We start from the raw sequence: 17,034 nt of genomic DNA, 5'->3' as shown, positions 1-17,034 counted from the left end.
TCTTTAAAATTTTCGGAACCTCAAATAAACAATAATTTCGATAAATGGCTTAAATAAATTATATTTCATAAATTATATTCAAAACTATGACAAAAATTGATTAAGGAAAAATAGAGTGTGCCGATACACCGTGTGACATTGCTTACTTGGATATACTGTACACGGGTAAGGGGTGTCACATAATGATTGAAAACAGCTTTCAGTAGGCAGAAGAGTTATGCAGATCCCAGACGGAGGGATGTGGAGTTTGCAGTAGGCGATTACGTATTCCTAAAGGTTTCTCTGATGAAGAGAGTCATGAGATTTGGAAAGAAGGGCAAGTTGGCACCTCGATATATTGGACGTTTTGAGGTTACTGATAGACTTAGAGCAGTTGCCTATTGGTTGGAGTTACCACCCAACCTTTCTCATGTTCATCTTGTATTACCTGATCCTTCTCATGTGCCACAGCCGGATATAGTAGAGCTTAAGGAAGACTTGACGTTTGAGGAGCAACCTGTAGCCATAGTAGACTACCAAGTGAGGCAGCTAAGATCAAAACAGATCCCTATGGTTAAGGTTTTGTGGAGAAGCCAGTCAGTGGAAAAGTGCACTTGGGAGTCAGAGCCGGACATGCGTAGCAAGTACCCTTATTTATTTAATGTGTAATTTTGATCTTTTTATTCCGCCTTGTGTAAAATCCGAGGGTGAGTTTTCTATAAGGGGGGAAGAATGTAACATCCCTAATTTTTAAATTTATTATTTTATGGGTAATTATTTATATTGTGTTTTATTTAAATTTTGGGAAATTATATGAAATTTTTCAGATTTTAAAAATCAGGTTCAATTTTTCAAAAATATAAAACTTTGATGATTTTTAAAAATTAATTTAAAGACCACGTGGTAAAATTAAAAATATATTTGGACTCTATAAAATTTTCTAAGTTTTTTAGAATTTTTTCAAAATTTTTGGGCCTCGTTTTTTGTCCCATGCCAGAGTAAAATTTCAATTTCGGGTATCTTGAATTGAACCGGCCGAATCAAATCGGATCGGATCGGACTGGTCGAATCGGACCAGCCCTTTCCTTTTTTTTTCTCCTCCCGCATCGCGCGACCCTCTCCTCTCTCTCTCCCTCTCTCTCCCGTTTTCTCTCTCCTCCCTCCTCCCCTCGCTGGCCAGCAGCCACCCAACCCTCCCCCACACTCCGACGCACCTCCCTCGCCTCTCTCTTGTTGTCGGCAAGTCTCCAGGTTGTTGGAAACGTCGCGTGAAGCCCACCTAGAGCGCACGCGCCGTTTCGCCTTTCCTGCTAAAATTCGACTGATCCGGCCACCGATCGAATCGAGTCTTATGTCAAAACTCATCTACACCTCGAGAGTTTTTCATAGACACCAAGAACACCAAAATCTATCGAGCGGTTTGCCCAATTTTTGTCCGAGAAGTTTTAGCTTATTTCGACTTTTGGGTTAAATTTCTCGCAAACCGTGAACCCTATGAGAAAACCGAGAGTATCGAAGTGCTCCACTCGTCGAGACCTTTGCGGCAATACCAATTTCAAAATTTTTCGACACCGTTTTTCAGTGGGTCCCGCAAAACTTCGTAGTAATTTTCTGAGCAATAAATGAGTTTAGAAAATTTCGTAAAAATTATATACTAACCCCCATGTTGTGGGCTTCGTATAGGTACCTTCAATTCGCGGAAATTCAACTGGTTGTCCGGGTTTGTAAATTTCGGGCCAGGCAGACAGGCTACCGAAAAAGTCTTAGAATTGGGTCAAGATTTTAGCTACTCCACGGTTGTCAGATATCCCGAGCGCGTTCTCGGGGTCGAAATCGGCATAGGTAAACCCGAACCTTATTTTTCTTAATTATCTAGCGCTTGAATTTGATTAAAATCTATAAAATATTCATGGTAGCTTAGAAAATTATAATTCATTTTGCATTAGCTTAGTAATAATGCTAAGGACCGCGGGGCAAAGTTTTAGAATTTTTAGAGCTCCTTTAGGTAGTTTTTGCAAAAGGGTTAATTATAAGGACTAAACTGTAATTTTTCATATTGTGATTGTTGACTGTTTGGATGGGCCCAAGAGGGGCTATGTGATGTGATTGAGTTGTGGGTGTGTGGTTTGTGGATATAGAAGTGCGTTTTAAGCCCTTTTACAGTTGGGTAGGTCCTAAGTATAGGGGAGATTCTGCCGGATTTTCGGCACGATTTAGGACATCTTTGGTCTTTTCTTAGTTTGTATTGAGTCAAATATATTAAATAATTATAATAAAATTGTCAGGTGAGCCGGGACAGCCTTCCTCCTCCGCCTAGCCGCTACAGTGACTTCGGTTAAGTCTGTGAGTAAAATATTAATTTTAATTGTAATTTCGATATTATTATATGTTTAAGCATGCTCATGCATCACTTATAAATATATATCTATGTAGTTAAATACTAGGCATGATTTATATTGCATTTTTAAATTGATGAAGTGTTATTGATATTGTTTGTGGTAATTTGGAGTAGTGTGCGTGCGTTGGCGTGCATGTGGTATGGTATTGGATATGGACAGGACGAGTAGACACGGCTTGAGAGACACTCGCTGGGACCCTATCCTTCGGGGTAGACACGGCTTGAGAGACACTCGCTGGGACTCCGCATTTAGTTTATTAAGTGAAAGTCCGGCTTGAGAGACACTCGCTAGCAGAGGTTGGATTAAGAGGGCTGTATAGGGGATCAACTCCTATATATGTATTGCTTGATAGTGTTGGGTGTGTGAGTGCTCAAAATTTACCTTTTTACTGTTATGATATGAAAATTATGACGATGTTGCATTTTACTCCACATGGTGCATTGGCTTTAGATAGTTATAGAGATTATGATTAAAATTGGTATTTTACTCTCTGAGTCGAACGCTCACTCCTGTTCATCTATTTTTCCAGGCTACAGGAGGATTATTTGTTGTGGCTAACCTGCTCTTCTTCTCCGCAGGTCCATTGATAGTATTTAATGTACTTTGTACAATTGAGTTAAATTTTAGACTCTGCATGTGCTAAAAGTACTTATTTTTATTTTGGGCCTGTATATAAAAGTTATGTTGGACCTGTAAAATTATTAACTGTATGTATGACTGGATTGGATGAGGAAGCTAAGCTCCCATTGGACTTTTGGTATTATGAGCATGTAGAGGGTGAGCTGAGCTCCCCAATTTATTATATATTGTGTTTACAAGTCGGGTGAGTCAAAAACTCTCCGTTGAACGGTCCATTTTATGGCCGGACTCTGTCCGGTTAAATTCTTGGAATTGTGCCCAGTTAGGCTTACTACGGGCCTCGGGGGCTTTAGACTGGCCTAGATCCTAGTATCGGTCCGGCCCATAGGTTAGGTCGTGATAAAAGATATTAAATAAGATTTATGATAAAATTTAAGAATAAAATGAGAATAATATAATAAAATATTTGATAAAATTAACTTATAAATATCTAATTTGTAAGCATCAAAATTTAAAGTTGAGTTTTTCTAATTTATTTTTCAATAATTGTTATAAACAAACATGTCAATTTGTATATAAAGCTTATACAAAGACAAACACCCTAAAAATATCAAAGCTAACGAGGATTAGTTCAATTGGCAAAATTCAATCAATATTTCCATTAAATTAAAAATTCAATTCTACAATCGTCTCTTTTAGCGGGCGATTTCTATTGTAACCACTAAAAAAGTTTAATGGTATGTTTCAACCTATAGTGAGAGTCTCCCCACCTAATTTTTTTGCAAAAAAGACCAAAAAAAAAAAAAAAAAAATTGTTTGAAGATTATGGACGGCTCAAAGGACCATGATTAATTTCCACATGTTAATTCTTTTTAGTGAGTAGATGGTTTATTTTGACACGCCAATTAAAGTTTATCCCATCAAATTTTTCATTTTTTTTTAAAGGTGTTATAAATGAGGTAACGACACACAGACCAAATTTTATCTCATCAATCTTTTTATAAATCTAAAAAAATATAAGACAATTACACTTTATATTATAGATGATATTATAATTTTGAAAATAATTATAATATCATTAAATTTAAATTTATTATGAATTTATACTTATTTTATTTTATCATTATTTTTGAAAAAGCACTATGATTATATTTAATATGATGTAATATAATTAAATATATAATAAAATGAATAAAAGTAATATATTTTTCATTTCATTTTTATATTTTTATTAAAAAATAAAAATGTATGAAATATAACATAATTATTTTTTAATATTTAATTTATTTATAATTATAATAATAAAAGAGTGGTAATGATGACAGTAAATAATAGTTGGTGGTGGTCACGGTCAAGTAGTATCGATTGTGGTAGTGATCGAGTGATAATGGTTATGATGATGATAATAGTATTCGTTTCAATTATGGTGGTATTTAGATTGTGATGAATAGTAGTCAACGATAGTGATAGTGGTTAATGACAATTATAATTAAATAATAATAGCGATAATAATAATTAAATAATGGTAATAGTAAAAACAATTGAGTGATAATGGCAATGATAGTTACAGCATAATTTAAATGATTTAATAGAAATAATTATATTGTGAATTGACATTATGCATGAATGAATTTTTATGAATACATAAATAGATTTCAAAACTTATAATTACCTTTTTTTTTAAAATAATATTATATTTATATAATTTAATTATTATTAAATTATCAAATAATGATATAAAATAATCACTTTATCATATACCACCGGCTTAATAATATAGTGGTGATGGGGTGATGCCAACAATAGAAATGGCAAAGATAAAATTATAATTTATAAGTGATAATTATAATATAATTAATTATATGGTATAGTTATTATTTTATTATATTAAAATTTTATTATATAATTAATTAAAATAGTAAGATGGATAATTTAATCGCAATTGTCCTATCAAGCAGACCTGAGCGGTACCTTTATCTTGAGTGGTGTTACTTGGTGGAGCTATACATTTCGGATTTCAATTGGAGGGAGCTTCCCCTGTTGTCTGTTCTGTGAAAAATCCCTCATTCATACTTTCCTTCAAGGGCGCGTCTTGGACACACCCTATCTCATTGGATGATGAGTAATTAATGACCTCTGTCCTCTAATTATTTTTTTTAATAAACGAGGAAAGTGAATCTTTTAATCCAAAATCAGTCGTGAAGTGCGGATATGTAAATTATACAGAAATAAATATTTTATTAAAATAATTATTATTTTAATAATAATTTATTTTTATCCTTATTCAGTGTACAAGTGTTTTGTTCTAATAAAAAGAAAAAATATATTTATTAAATAAATAATATATCTTTAAATTAAGTCATGCTAAATAATAATTTTTTTATAATTATTTTATAAAAAATTAATTTTTTATTAATGAAATGAATTAATTTTAATAAATTGATCTAATCTTAAAATAATGACAATACTTTTGTGATAAAATATTATTTTTTTCATCCCAAAAAATAATAAAAATAGAACTTAATTATTTTTCTTTATTTACAATAAATAAATAAAAAAGAAAAAAGAGAAACTAGAGAGAGTAAAGCAAATGCCTTTGCCTCTATTCAACAAATTTAAAAATGTTCTCTTTCTTTGCACAGAGAAAGAAAAGAAAGTTGACAGAAAACAGAAAACAGACTCTCTCTCTCTCTCCCCCTCCAAAGGAATTGCCTTTTCTTGAAATAAAAATGGTTTTGATGTGGGTTTTGTTATTGGATGCGGTGATGATAATAGTAAAAGCAACATCAGCAATTTAATACTAATAAATATCAATCAATTGAGAATATTATAATCCTAATATTAAATTAATCCGTAAAACCCCTCCTCAGCAAAGGGGTTGCTTTGAAATTGAACTCTTTCACCTTCTTTCTCTGCCTCTTAATGGCTTCTCTCCTTAATATATATTTACATATATATTTTCTCTCTCTTCCTTGACTCCAAATTCTTGGGTTGTTCTCAGTTAATGAGCCTCTTGAGACTTGTGTTTTGATGATGATTTCATTTCTCTTCCTATAGCCGTCCCTTCTTTTACTTCTTGACTTGACGGACTTAAGACTTGCCTGCCTGGTATGCTTCTCTTTCTGTGATTTTCTCTGTTTATACGTGTAATGGTTTGTTTCTTCACTATTTCAGGCTTCCATTCAAGCCTTGCTTTGTTGGGTTTCCATCCATGTACGTTTTTATTTTATTTTGAATACTTATTATCAGTTGTTTTTGTTTCTGTTCTGTTTCCTGCATTTTTCTTCTTGTTCCTAATGGTTTTATATGTAGTATTTTGAAGTCTTCTCATTGGAATATTTCAGTTCTCATCTCGGTAAATAGTTTCTATTTTGATCTACTTATTGTAAGAAAAGGTTCTTCCATGTGGTTAATCAATTCATGAATGTGGTCATCCGCTCTGAAATCTTCATTAGGGAATATGCACTCTACTGCTACATTCATATTAGCTTGGAAATCCACTTTGGTTCTTGGTCTTGCTGTTTCTTTATCACTCATACCTTTGGTGTGTGCTGATCAATTTTTGACAGAAACTTATGCTTAATGGTCTATTTTTTGATGAGAAATATTTTGTTTTTGGGATGCACATATGAATCTAGTTTCATTGAATCCTCATCATCCCTTTAAAAACCATTTGTTGGGTCTTTTTTGTTTCTTCCCAGGGTTTGTATCTCCATTTTTCATCTATTTTTCTCCAAATGTTTTGCTGATAGTGAGTTTTTTTTCCCTAATTTCTTCTAATGACAGAGACTTAAGATTTTGAAAGGTTCTGAACCATGTCCAAAGGAAAAGAGCTAGGGGGTGAAGATGAAGGGGGTGAGGTCTGCAGAAATGATTGTAATCCTCGTAAGAAAGGAGTGCTTGGTCGGGATCCTGACAATAACGTTTGGATTACTTATAATAGCCCCCCATCAAAAAGGCTTGACGCTTGCGAAACTAATACAAAGGAAGATCAAGGGGGCTATGCGATTGGAAATGATAATAATCCTTGCAAGAAAGGGGTGCTTCAGGAGGATTCTGGTAATAGATTATGGATTGCTTGCAATACTTCTCCACCAGAAACTATTGCTACTTGTGAAACCAATAGAATAGAAGGCCCAAGCAGGTATGCGTTTTCTTCCAACGAGGGCAGAGTTGATGGATCCTCAAGTTTAGAACCTCAGGATGCAGATTACTCCGAAGTTCCCCAGCTCAGTGATGAGGTAGAGAATCAGATTTTGGCAAGGATTCCAAGATCAGAGTACTGGAAATTTCCATTGGTGAACAAACGAATATTTGCTCTTACGAAGACTGGTGAACTCTTTAAGATTAGGAGGGAACTTGGGGTCAAAGAATCATCTGTTTTTATTTTTACAACTGGAGACAGTGGTTGGTGGGGATTTGCTCGACAATTTAGTTCTCGTCGTAAGCTTCCAGACTTGCCAGCAGACTCTTGTTTTTCTTCAGGAGACAAAGAATCAGTTTGTGCAGGGACTCATCTGATCATTTCAGGCAGGGAGATAGATGGTGTTGTTGTTTGGAGATATGAATTGGAAACAAATAGCTGGAGTAAGGGTCCTTCAATGATCACACCTAGGTGTCTGTTTGCTTCGGCTTCCTGTGGCCCCTTTGCTTTTGTAGCTGGTGGGGTAACAGAGGCTGGTGCAGTTCTAAAGTCTGCTGAGAAATACAATTCTGATACTAAGACATGGGAAACCCTTCCAAGGATGCAAAGGAAAAGGAGGCTCTGCTCAGGTTTTTACATGGATAACAAGTTTTATGTGATCGGTGGGCGAAATGAGGAGGGAAAATGTCTTACTTGTGGAGAAGCCTATGACGAGGACAAAAAGAAATGGGAACTCGTCCCAGACATGTTGGAGGATACTCCTGTTGCTACTTTCCAATCTCCACCTCTTGTTGCTGTTGTGAACAATGAGCTTTACTCGCTGGAGACTTCATCAAATGAGCTGAAAGTATATTCAAAAAGGACCAAAACATGGAGGAAGTTCGGGCCAGTCCCAGTACGAGCTGATTCTTCAAGAGGATGGGGTGTAGCCTTCAAGTCTCTGGGCAACGAGCTACTTTTAATCGGTTCATCAACATCCATGGTCTCTTATTCAGGAGATGGCATGGCAATATACACCTGCCGCCCGGATGCTGAAGCTGAGCGACTGCAATGGAGGCCTCTTGAGTGCGGCAGAAACAGACTAAGCAACTTTATATTGAACTGTTCTGTTATGGTAGCTTAAATTTTAACCCTCCAAGCAGCAACTACTGAGTTGCTTGATGCAAGTCAGAATAATAGCTATATTAGAATACTAGGATTTGACATTATATATATCTCAGGTATGAGGTGTTCCTCCAAACTGTATGATGGAGGCTATTTGAAGGAACCCAGATGAATTATCTATAAAGCGTCTTGTTTTCTTTTTATTCTGTGTACAGGATCCTGTCATTGCAGCGGCTTTGATTGAATCCTGGTCCTGTTGAACACTGCGTGTAGTAGATAATTTGAAGTTTTTGCTTGAAATGCCGCTTGTAGCTTTGTTTGAAATAACAGAGTACACCAAAGCAATAATTTCAGCTCAGAGAAGATGAAGCTGACACTGACGTGAGAAGAAATATGACTCATTTGGACTGAAATCTGGTGCTATTAATATAACAATATCCATTTGAAGGTTTTTCTATACTCAGAAAATTTGATGAGCAACGTACAATTGATAACAGTACTTTATCTAAGGAACATAATCGAATCAAACAAGCATCTTCCAGAGTTGGGGTTGCAAGACGAAATCAATGGTAGAAAAAAAAAGGGTGATTTTGTGCGTGAAACATACCATCCTTACAAGGCTAATTATTAGGTGCATCCGGTGCAATAAAAAAAAAAATAGTGTTCCCTCTTTCAAGGAAAGTGAGTCTTTCCTATTATATAGAAAATGGGTTCCATATGATTGTGAGAGAAGTTGTATGTGTACCGGGTGCACCTAATAATTCCTCAGCAGCCTTAAGAGAATTGATGTGCACAACCTTTCCCTTGCTTTGCAAGAAAGTTGTTTCACTAAAGTATAAGATAAATCAAATAATTTTATTTTAAAAAGGGAAAGGAAGGTTTTTTAAAGAATTTGAATGTTTTAAAGAGAACTTTCTTAACTAATTAATTTGGTGAATTGAAAAATAAAATTTTTTAAATATTTTTAAAAATCTTTAAAAATTATATTTTAAAAAGCTTTTTATTATTCTAAATAAAAGTTCAAGGTTTTTAAATCTTAAAAAATCTTCAATTACTTTAAAAAAACTCCCTCGGGTAAAGTTAGAGGATGGAAATGAATTGAATTGTGGAGCATTATTAGGGTTTATCAGTTCAAGAGGCATACCATTAAAACTTAAAAGCCCTGATGAATCAGAGAATGGGCTTGATCTTAGACCCAATCGCAGTTGCAGAAACATGATACAAATATATACATATAAAGCCCAGCTTGATCGAACAGAGCGCGTTCAGTACACCACTTTTTAGTGCAAATAGCCGAAAAGAAGACCAAAGGCTTTTCAGACCTGCAAAACTAAGCGAAAAGAAATGGCGGGAAAGGAAGAAGCTGCACCGTCTTCTGCTTCAATGAAAATGCAGGATTCTCCAGTGTGTTGGCGAAAGCAGGTGGACGATAACCTGAAGCGGCTCCACTCGCTTCAGTTCGGCGTCGACTTGGCTCTTGAGAGGCGCGACTTCTCTGCCGCTCATGTCCTCGGGCTTCGCCTCCTCGGCTTCCTTGACTCGCATTCTCTCACCGACGTTGATGAGGCCCTCACTCGACCGATCCGCCGTGAAGCTGTTTCCAAGCTTGACGCAGCTCGTCAATCCCTTATTCCTGAATCTGATCGGTATTTAGTATATAAACATGTCGAAGTGATTGTTATCTTTCTTGCTTGAGGAGATTGTTAGGGATTTAATGGCTTTTAGTCACAGTAGCGAGGCTATAGAATGTGAATTTTCGCTTGGATGTTTTTTGAATTAAAGCTTGGTTTAGAGTTGTGCGAATTGTGGACGTTTAGTTGAAAATCTATTAAGTGCTAGTTTGGTCTTCGCAGATCAATTAGACTGGGCATAAAATAAATTTTGTGAGGAGTGTTCCCATAATGAGTGACGAGAGTTTCAGTGCAAGTATGTGTCTTAGTTGACGCTTCAAATCTGTAGTCTAACGTAAAAGAATAGGAATATTTCAATGATGCTGATATTAGATAAGAGGGTGCATTCTACAATTACTTTGTTTTTTATTCACTTTGTTTACATTTCGTTGCTTTCACCATTAGATGCATCTTTATTAATTCATTTGATGGTGGTTATCCAACAAGTGAAATTTAATTTGTTAGAAACAAAGTAACCATGGAATTTTCTTTGGATAGAGTATTGCTAAAATTTGGGGACTAAATTTTGCAAGTGTTAAGATTTGAGGAAGAACACTTATTATCAATTAGTTTTGATATGATAATGATGCTTCAAACTAGTAACAAGAATGAAGGTTATTTTTCATTTCTTGATACAGTAAATTTGAACATTTACACCTGAACTTGAGCATCTTTGCAAGGCATGTCCATTTATCTCACTGAGATATTTTTTTTTCTTCCTCGTTACATTTACTATGACTTCATGGTGTTGATAATTTGTGTTCCATTTATGTTTAGCCGAGCATTTGAACAGGCAGGCAGAGCTCCTGGCTATGTGTTTAGCAGGAAAGGTGATATTGACATTGAGAAGATTAAGCAGTCAAAGTACTTCCGTGCTTTGCTTCACCAATATAATATAAGGCCAACAAATGGAATGGTATGGAGAGAAACGCATTGGCTTTTAGTGACTGATAGTTTTCTTCATTGCATACAGCAATTAAAACAGCAAGGCTTCATTTAGTTTCTCCTGTTAATTCATTTTAATTATCTGGTTAGGGGTTTTTTCAACATATAATATTTAGGATAGAAGTCTGTAGTTTGATTATGATCAATGTTGTTTATTTTCTGCTTAAAAGTGCAGCATATGGTATGTCTTGTCATGTGATTGGTGCATTAACAATTTAACACAAATTCTTCATCTCAGGGAGACCAATTGGATGGGAAGGAGAGGTTGATCCGCAAGACGTCAAAGGTCATAACACAGACAAAGTTGACATCCTTGTATGGGAACAACATCACAAAGGCAAATGCCGGTTCACATACGAGTTCTATCAACTCAAAAACAAACAACTCTGATGAGTGCATGGTCATAGAAAAGGCTCATTCATATCACAACCATTCTAAAGGTCATGGTCTCTATGCTTGCATAAAAAATGAGGAGGAAGAAAGAGGTTTTGGAAATGCTTTGGGATCAAAACGTTCACATGAGGAAATCAATAGCCCCAAAAATGACAGTGCAAAGTCACCATCAAGCAATGAAGAAGCTAACACAGATGCTTCTGGCAATGGATTCGTAACTGCAAGAGCAAAATTGGTATCTATTAAATCCTGCAAAACCAAAATTGGAGATAAACTAAGTTTTAAAGTAGAAATCTGGGATTTGTTCTTTTTAATTTATTTTTTTCCTATGCAATATACATATTGTTAATGCCTACTTCAACACCTATCCAGAAAATATCCAATCAGACTCATGTGCATGATACAGTGAATATTCATCTTATCTTTATAAGTTTAATGCTTTGAGCTATAACCCATGCCATAGACCTTTTGTTTTCTTTGTTTCAGTATTGTAGAATTGTTTGGTACATTGTGAACAGTCTTTAAGCAATCAAATAAGCAGAATAGATTCTCCTGCTATTTGTAGGGAAAAAGAAATTTGATGAGCAATACGAAGTTACAAACTCCAATAATGTGTTCTCTCCAACTCTAAAATAGTTCATGTGGACTAAAATAGTTACATATCATAAAGAATGTTACTGAAATTGAAGAATGAAGAGAAAAAATGCAAACATTTTTGGTGCTATGATTGGTAGTTTGAGCTCTCAGAGTAAATGGTTGTTCAAGAGGGAGGAATGACATTTAATTGTTATCTTAGTAGCTAAAATTGGAGCATCTATTGATATTCATTTACACTTCATATCTATTTGGAGGTTTGCCTGAGGGGAGGAAATCAAATGTTGTGTTTGATTTAGGAGTAATGGTAAAAAGTTCTTGTCTTTTGCGCTGGAAATATCTTCACATCACTCATGATTTAAAGAGTCACCTGCTTTTTTTTTCCTGCTCTCTTCCTACTGTTTTCATCCAAATCAAGCATATTTTCTGTTGTGGTGCAGGAGATCGATGCGAGGCAAAGAAGAGGGTTGACAGGATCACCCAGTGCATCTGTCTCCCCACAAAGTGATAACATAAACAGGGGCTATGGTGTGAGATCATATGGCTTTTCACGACGTGGCATTCGTGGTAACTTTGTTCCTCCAATAAGATCTAATGGAGGCAGCAATGGAAACACGACTACACGAGTTGCAGGAAAAAGCGATGATGCATTAGATGACTCAACAAGGAGATGGTAAGTTGCGTTTTGCTCAATTGCTCATTATTTCAGAAATAAGGTTTAAATTTTATTAGCACTTCATGACATAAGATCTATAATAAGTAAATAATCTGAAATAAGTAAATTAAATAGTCTATGGAAGATGATTCAACTGTCTGTGTGTCTGCAAAAAAATAAGCAAACTAGTGTTTTGTGTTCAAATTGTATTCTTATTGGGCCTCATAAAAGGAGCTGTATGATCTAGTCCTGCAATGCTTACTCTCACCAATCATATGCAATAAGCTTATTTGTAATACTATAGTGTGAACCTAGAACCAAAGAGTTTTACTTTTCTTGCCACAGTGGACTGAATAAATGTCTGATACCATAGAGAGTATGCTTGTATTACCTGTAACCCCTTTCTCTCTTTCCCCTCCCTGGAGTACTGGAGTGGAATGATTTTGATGAATAAGCATGAAGCAAAATAATGTTATAACCAATTTTCTGGTTTTTCTTAGTTTGGAGATGCTATGTGGTGCTGATGGTGAGCTTCCTGAAAAATTGAGGAATTTGGAACCTCGTCTTATTGAGCATGTTAGCAATGAGATTATGGATCGGGATCCTAATGTCCGGTGGGATGACATTGGTATCACAAAATGCTTAAAAATTCTTATTGTGTTCCTATTAGTATTGCAAATTCTTATTTTTGATGTTCTAATTTTAACTGCTTTCCAAACAATGTTGTAGCTGGCCTGGAGCATGCTAAAAAATGTGTGACTGAGATGGTTATATGGCCTTTATTACGTCCTGACATATTTAAAGGTTGTCGTTCTCCAGGGAGAGGCCTTCTACTTTTCGGTCCACCAGTATGTACTGAATTCAAAATAATATGTGAAACCTCTTTATTATTATTATTATTATTATTATTATTATTATTATTATTATTATTATTATTATTATTATCTAATTTCAGTACCTCAAATGTTTAGGGAACAGGTAAAACAATGATTGGTAAAGCTATTGCTGGAGAGGCAAAAGCAACCTTTTTCTACATATCTGCCAGCTCATTGACGAGCAAGTGGGTATGTCTATATGTTGTGATTTGTTCATCTTATTTGATGGTTCATTGACTGAATTTTTATTTACATTATTAAAGAAAATTAAATAATTGGCCACATTTAAAATACCTGAGATGGAGTATGGAAACTTCAATTAGATTCTAATAGATTCCTGAAATACCTGCATTTTTTATCTGCATAATTCATGAAATTGAATTTTTTTTTGGGGAGCTGTAAAATAGAAGTATTTATTTTAATAAGGAAAGAACTTCAGTTTGCATGGATTGAAGAGAGAGATTTTTAACAAAACTATTTAGAATATTTTGCCGCTCTCTCTGCCTCAAAATAGGGAAAAAAAGCAGGTTCACTCGTATCATATAATAGATTCTTCTTTGAGTGCCATAGGTATTGCAGACGTTTGCATATTGTAGCTTATAGGACTTGCAGCTTTTTCAGTAGAACTATACCAGTGAATTAAAAAGTGGGAGAAGTTATACCGATAATTCCACTTTAATAGTGGTGATTCAATCCCCTGTCAATTGTAGACATAGATTTGAACTTGCGAGAGTACAGATAGGCAAAGGTGAAAATTTACTTAATGGCCCTTTGCAGACTTTTGCCAGTAAAAGTTGTTTACACTTCATCTTATATACTCCTCCAACTTTACTAGACTCCAACTGCACAAAACTCCATTCCACTAGTCCTCATATTTTGCTTTTAAGTGACTAGCAATTAATAAAATTGTACCGAGGAAATAGAAGAAAGAAAATGATATAGATTATTCTTGTTTTGTACTATTTATTTGTTGCTGTATCATACATTGTATGATAACTTTTTTATTTAACAAATTGTGAGTGTAGATTGGCGAAGGTGAAAAATTGGTGAGGGCCCTGTTTGGTGTTGCCAGCTGTCGCCAGCCTGCTGTAATTTTTGTTGATGAAATAGATTCACTTCTCTCTCAGGTAAAGCATGTCTGACCAATAGCCGTTATGCTGGTTGCTGACACAATTTATAGGGCATCCTACTTCTATCTGATAAAGGGTCGATCTAAGATTTTAGAACTATTTGAATATTTTAGATTCTCTGGTTTTGGGAAATTATATTATTAGAAGGTTTTGATGTTGGTTAGAATACTTTGCATTGTTAGGATTTTTGGTTTGATGTTTAGTATTGTTTTTTTTTTGGGAATTTTCATTTTCATGAATGGAACTTTATGTTTTTCCTCTTGTTTGGTTGATTGTTATGGTTCATCACCTGTCTGCATCGGTGCATCCTAGTATTTTCTTAAGGAAATGGGCAAGTATGAATGAGGTTTGAATTGAAGTATTTGTGATTTTAGTTTTCATGAATTCTTTTCTTCATTTTCTTTGTCATATACCAGTCTACATAACTATCAAATAGATGAATGACATCAATTTTTGTTCCTTTTTTTTTTTTAATTTTTATTTGTGATATATGCTGTTTATTCTTGGAAGGTGCTTTCCATCTACATGCACAGTTACCACAGGCAAATTATGCCAATAACCCTTTAGATTTGTTTTTACATGAATCATCAGTGATTCCTTGTATGTAATACGTAGCACTTTGTTTTATGTGGTTGCAGCGCAAGTCTGAAGGTGAACATGAATCAAGTAGACGACTCAAAACACAGTTTCTCATTGAAATGGAAGGTTTCGATAGTGGTAATGAGCAAATTCTGCTTATAGGTAATAGCTGAAGATCTAAACCCACGTTCTTTTTTCCTTCTCTCTCTGTGCAAATGCATGCACTTGCTTTTTTTTAGTATGCATTGCATGTGCATTCTTATGCCCCTTTTGATTGGATAATTTTAAGCTACTCAGGAGTTTCTCCATATCAACTTAAATCCAGGACAACAATAAACACTAGAACATGGTGCTAACTGTACAATTACCACAAACACTGTGCAAATTCTTGTGCATATCAGTTTGATTGATGTAGATATTACATCATGTGCCACATATTTGGATCTTAAGGTCTCAAATATATAAATTTAAATTACATAGTGCCATATCTTCCTCTTGCGTTTTCTATTGTGTGTCATGTGTGTGTATATAAATGTATATATATTTGTAGTAAGAGTATATTATGGATATATCAACAGAATTCAATAGGATATGGAGCGAAGTAAGGTTAGGAAAGAAACTTGTGTAGGTGTCAATATTCTCATCCTCTTGCTCCACTTGTTTTGCGCTGGGGATGTTTCCAGCAGTGAGAACATATAAAAACTATTGAATGAAAAAGGAAACCACTTCTGCAGACTAATTTACATCATATTTAATTTTTAACGAGCAATTCCCGTCCACTGTACCAGATATTGAGGTAACAATGAGCTTGATTCATCAATCTTGCTTTTCAAATCCAACATTACTTTTAGTTCCATGATGCAAATTTCTGCAGCAATTGCTTTGTTATTTAATGAATGGATTTGTGATCCAGGAGCAACAAATCGACCCCAAGAACTTGATGAAGCTGCACGGAGGCGACTCACCAAAAGACTTTATATCCCCTTGCCTTCATCAGGTCAATCCACAATTATTAAATTTTTTTGTAATATCTTTTTGGCAAATTCTTTAGTTGAATAAATAAATAAGACGCTAACCTACCCACATTGGAAATGAAGAGGCGAGAGCCTGGATTGTGCGTAATCTTCTAGAGAAGGATGGTTTATTCAAGCTTTCCAAGGAGGAAATTGATACCATATGCAATCTGACAGAAGGTATCTACATACATTTAATAGCTAAATCCAAGTCAATGATATTTTGAACAGAATTTATTTTTCAAATTTTAAATGATTTAATGTCAACTTGAAATAGGATTTCAATTTTTGTAGGTTATTCAGGATCAGACATGAAAAACCTAGTGAAAGATGCATCCATGGGTCCATTGAGAGAAGCTCTTAAACAGGGCATAGAAATTACTAAACTCAAAAAGGAGGATATGCGGCCAGTTACCCTTCAGGTAAGAATACTGGACATGCTAAAATTTACAATCACAGAAACTCAGTACACAAAATTAGCACTGTTAATTTGAAATTGCTCTCTGCCTTTCATATAGGACTTCGAAAAGGCTTTGCAAGAAGTGAGGCCATCTGTTTCTTTGAGTGAACTCGGCACATATGATCAATGGAACAAACAATTTGGAAGCTTGTCACTCTAGGATAGGATAGTCTGAAAACTGTAGGGTAAAAGCAAGATGTCAAAACCCTCTATGAGTGGTGGTGTGCATACACCTGGTGTAGCAATACATTGCTGATCCCTATTACACTTCTTCAATGTACCTTAATAATATTTGTGAAGTGCACTAATACATACAGGATTAGTTGGTTCTAGTAATACTGATTTTCTGTCTTTTGGCAAAATAAGAGATTATTAGGCTGCAAGTGCATATAAAGCAGGTCTGCTGGATTTAATTTTTTATTATTCTATAGTTTGATGCGAGTTAGTATTTAACTAACTGTTCATGCTTGACGAGGACTATAATTAAAAGCAAATAAATTTGTTCATTTTATGAC

General features: G+C 34.9%; 2 protein-coding genes across 3 annotated transcripts; both read left to right on the top strand.

Moving 5' to 3' along the window:
- Positions 1 to 5,687: 5,687 nt before the first annotated feature.
- On the top strand, positions 5,688 to 8,505 carry LOC110649901 (F-box/kelch-repeat protein At3g27150). Of its 2 annotated transcripts, XM_058136880.1 has the most exons (3): positions 5,688 to 6,065; positions 6,132 to 6,170; positions 6,744 to 8,505. In XM_058136880.1, the coding sequence occupies exon 3, from the start codon at positions 6,773 to 6,775 to the stop codon at positions 8,222 to 8,224; it is 1,452 nt and encodes a 483-aa protein (XP_057992863.1). In that variant the 5' UTR covers positions 5,688 to 6,065; positions 6,132 to 6,170; positions 6,744 to 6,772; the 3' UTR covers positions 8,225 to 8,505. The 2 variants fall into 2 exon arrangements, with proteins under 2 accessions (XP_057992863.1, XP_021660335.1); XM_021804643.2 differs by lacking the exon at positions 6,132 to 6,170 and having other exon boundaries at positions 5,690 to 6,065.
- Positions 8,506 to 9,308: 803 nt separating this feature from the next.
- LOC110649900 (ATPase family AAA domain-containing protein FIGL1) lies at positions 9,309 to 16,913 on the top strand. Its single transcript, XM_021804642.2, has 13 exons — positions 9,309 to 9,851; positions 10,653 to 10,791; positions 11,059 to 11,448; positions 12,248 to 12,480; positions 12,963 to 13,090; positions 13,192 to 13,310; positions 13,434 to 13,526; positions 14,363 to 14,464; positions 15,106 to 15,208; positions 15,960 to 16,043; positions 16,144 to 16,239; positions 16,354 to 16,481; positions 16,578 to 16,913. Exons 1-13 carry the CDS (start codon positions 9,550 to 9,552, stop codon positions 16,677 to 16,679), a joined length of 2,019 nt encoding a protein of 672 aa, XP_021660334.2. The 5' UTR covers positions 9,309 to 9,549; the 3' UTR covers positions 16,680 to 16,913.
- Positions 16,914 to 17,034: the final 121 nt, after the last annotated feature.

This window comes from Hevea brasiliensis, chromosome 15 (assembly GCF_030052815.1).
Source record: "Hevea brasiliensis isolate MT/VB/25A 57/8 chromosome 15, ASM3005281v1, whole genome shotgun sequence".
Lineage (NCBI taxonomy): Eukaryota > Viridiplantae > Streptophyta > Magnoliopsida > Malpighiales > Euphorbiaceae > Hevea > Hevea brasiliensis.
Note: the sequence above shows the minus strand (reverse complement) of the source record. Positions and strands in the feature narration are given on the sequence as shown.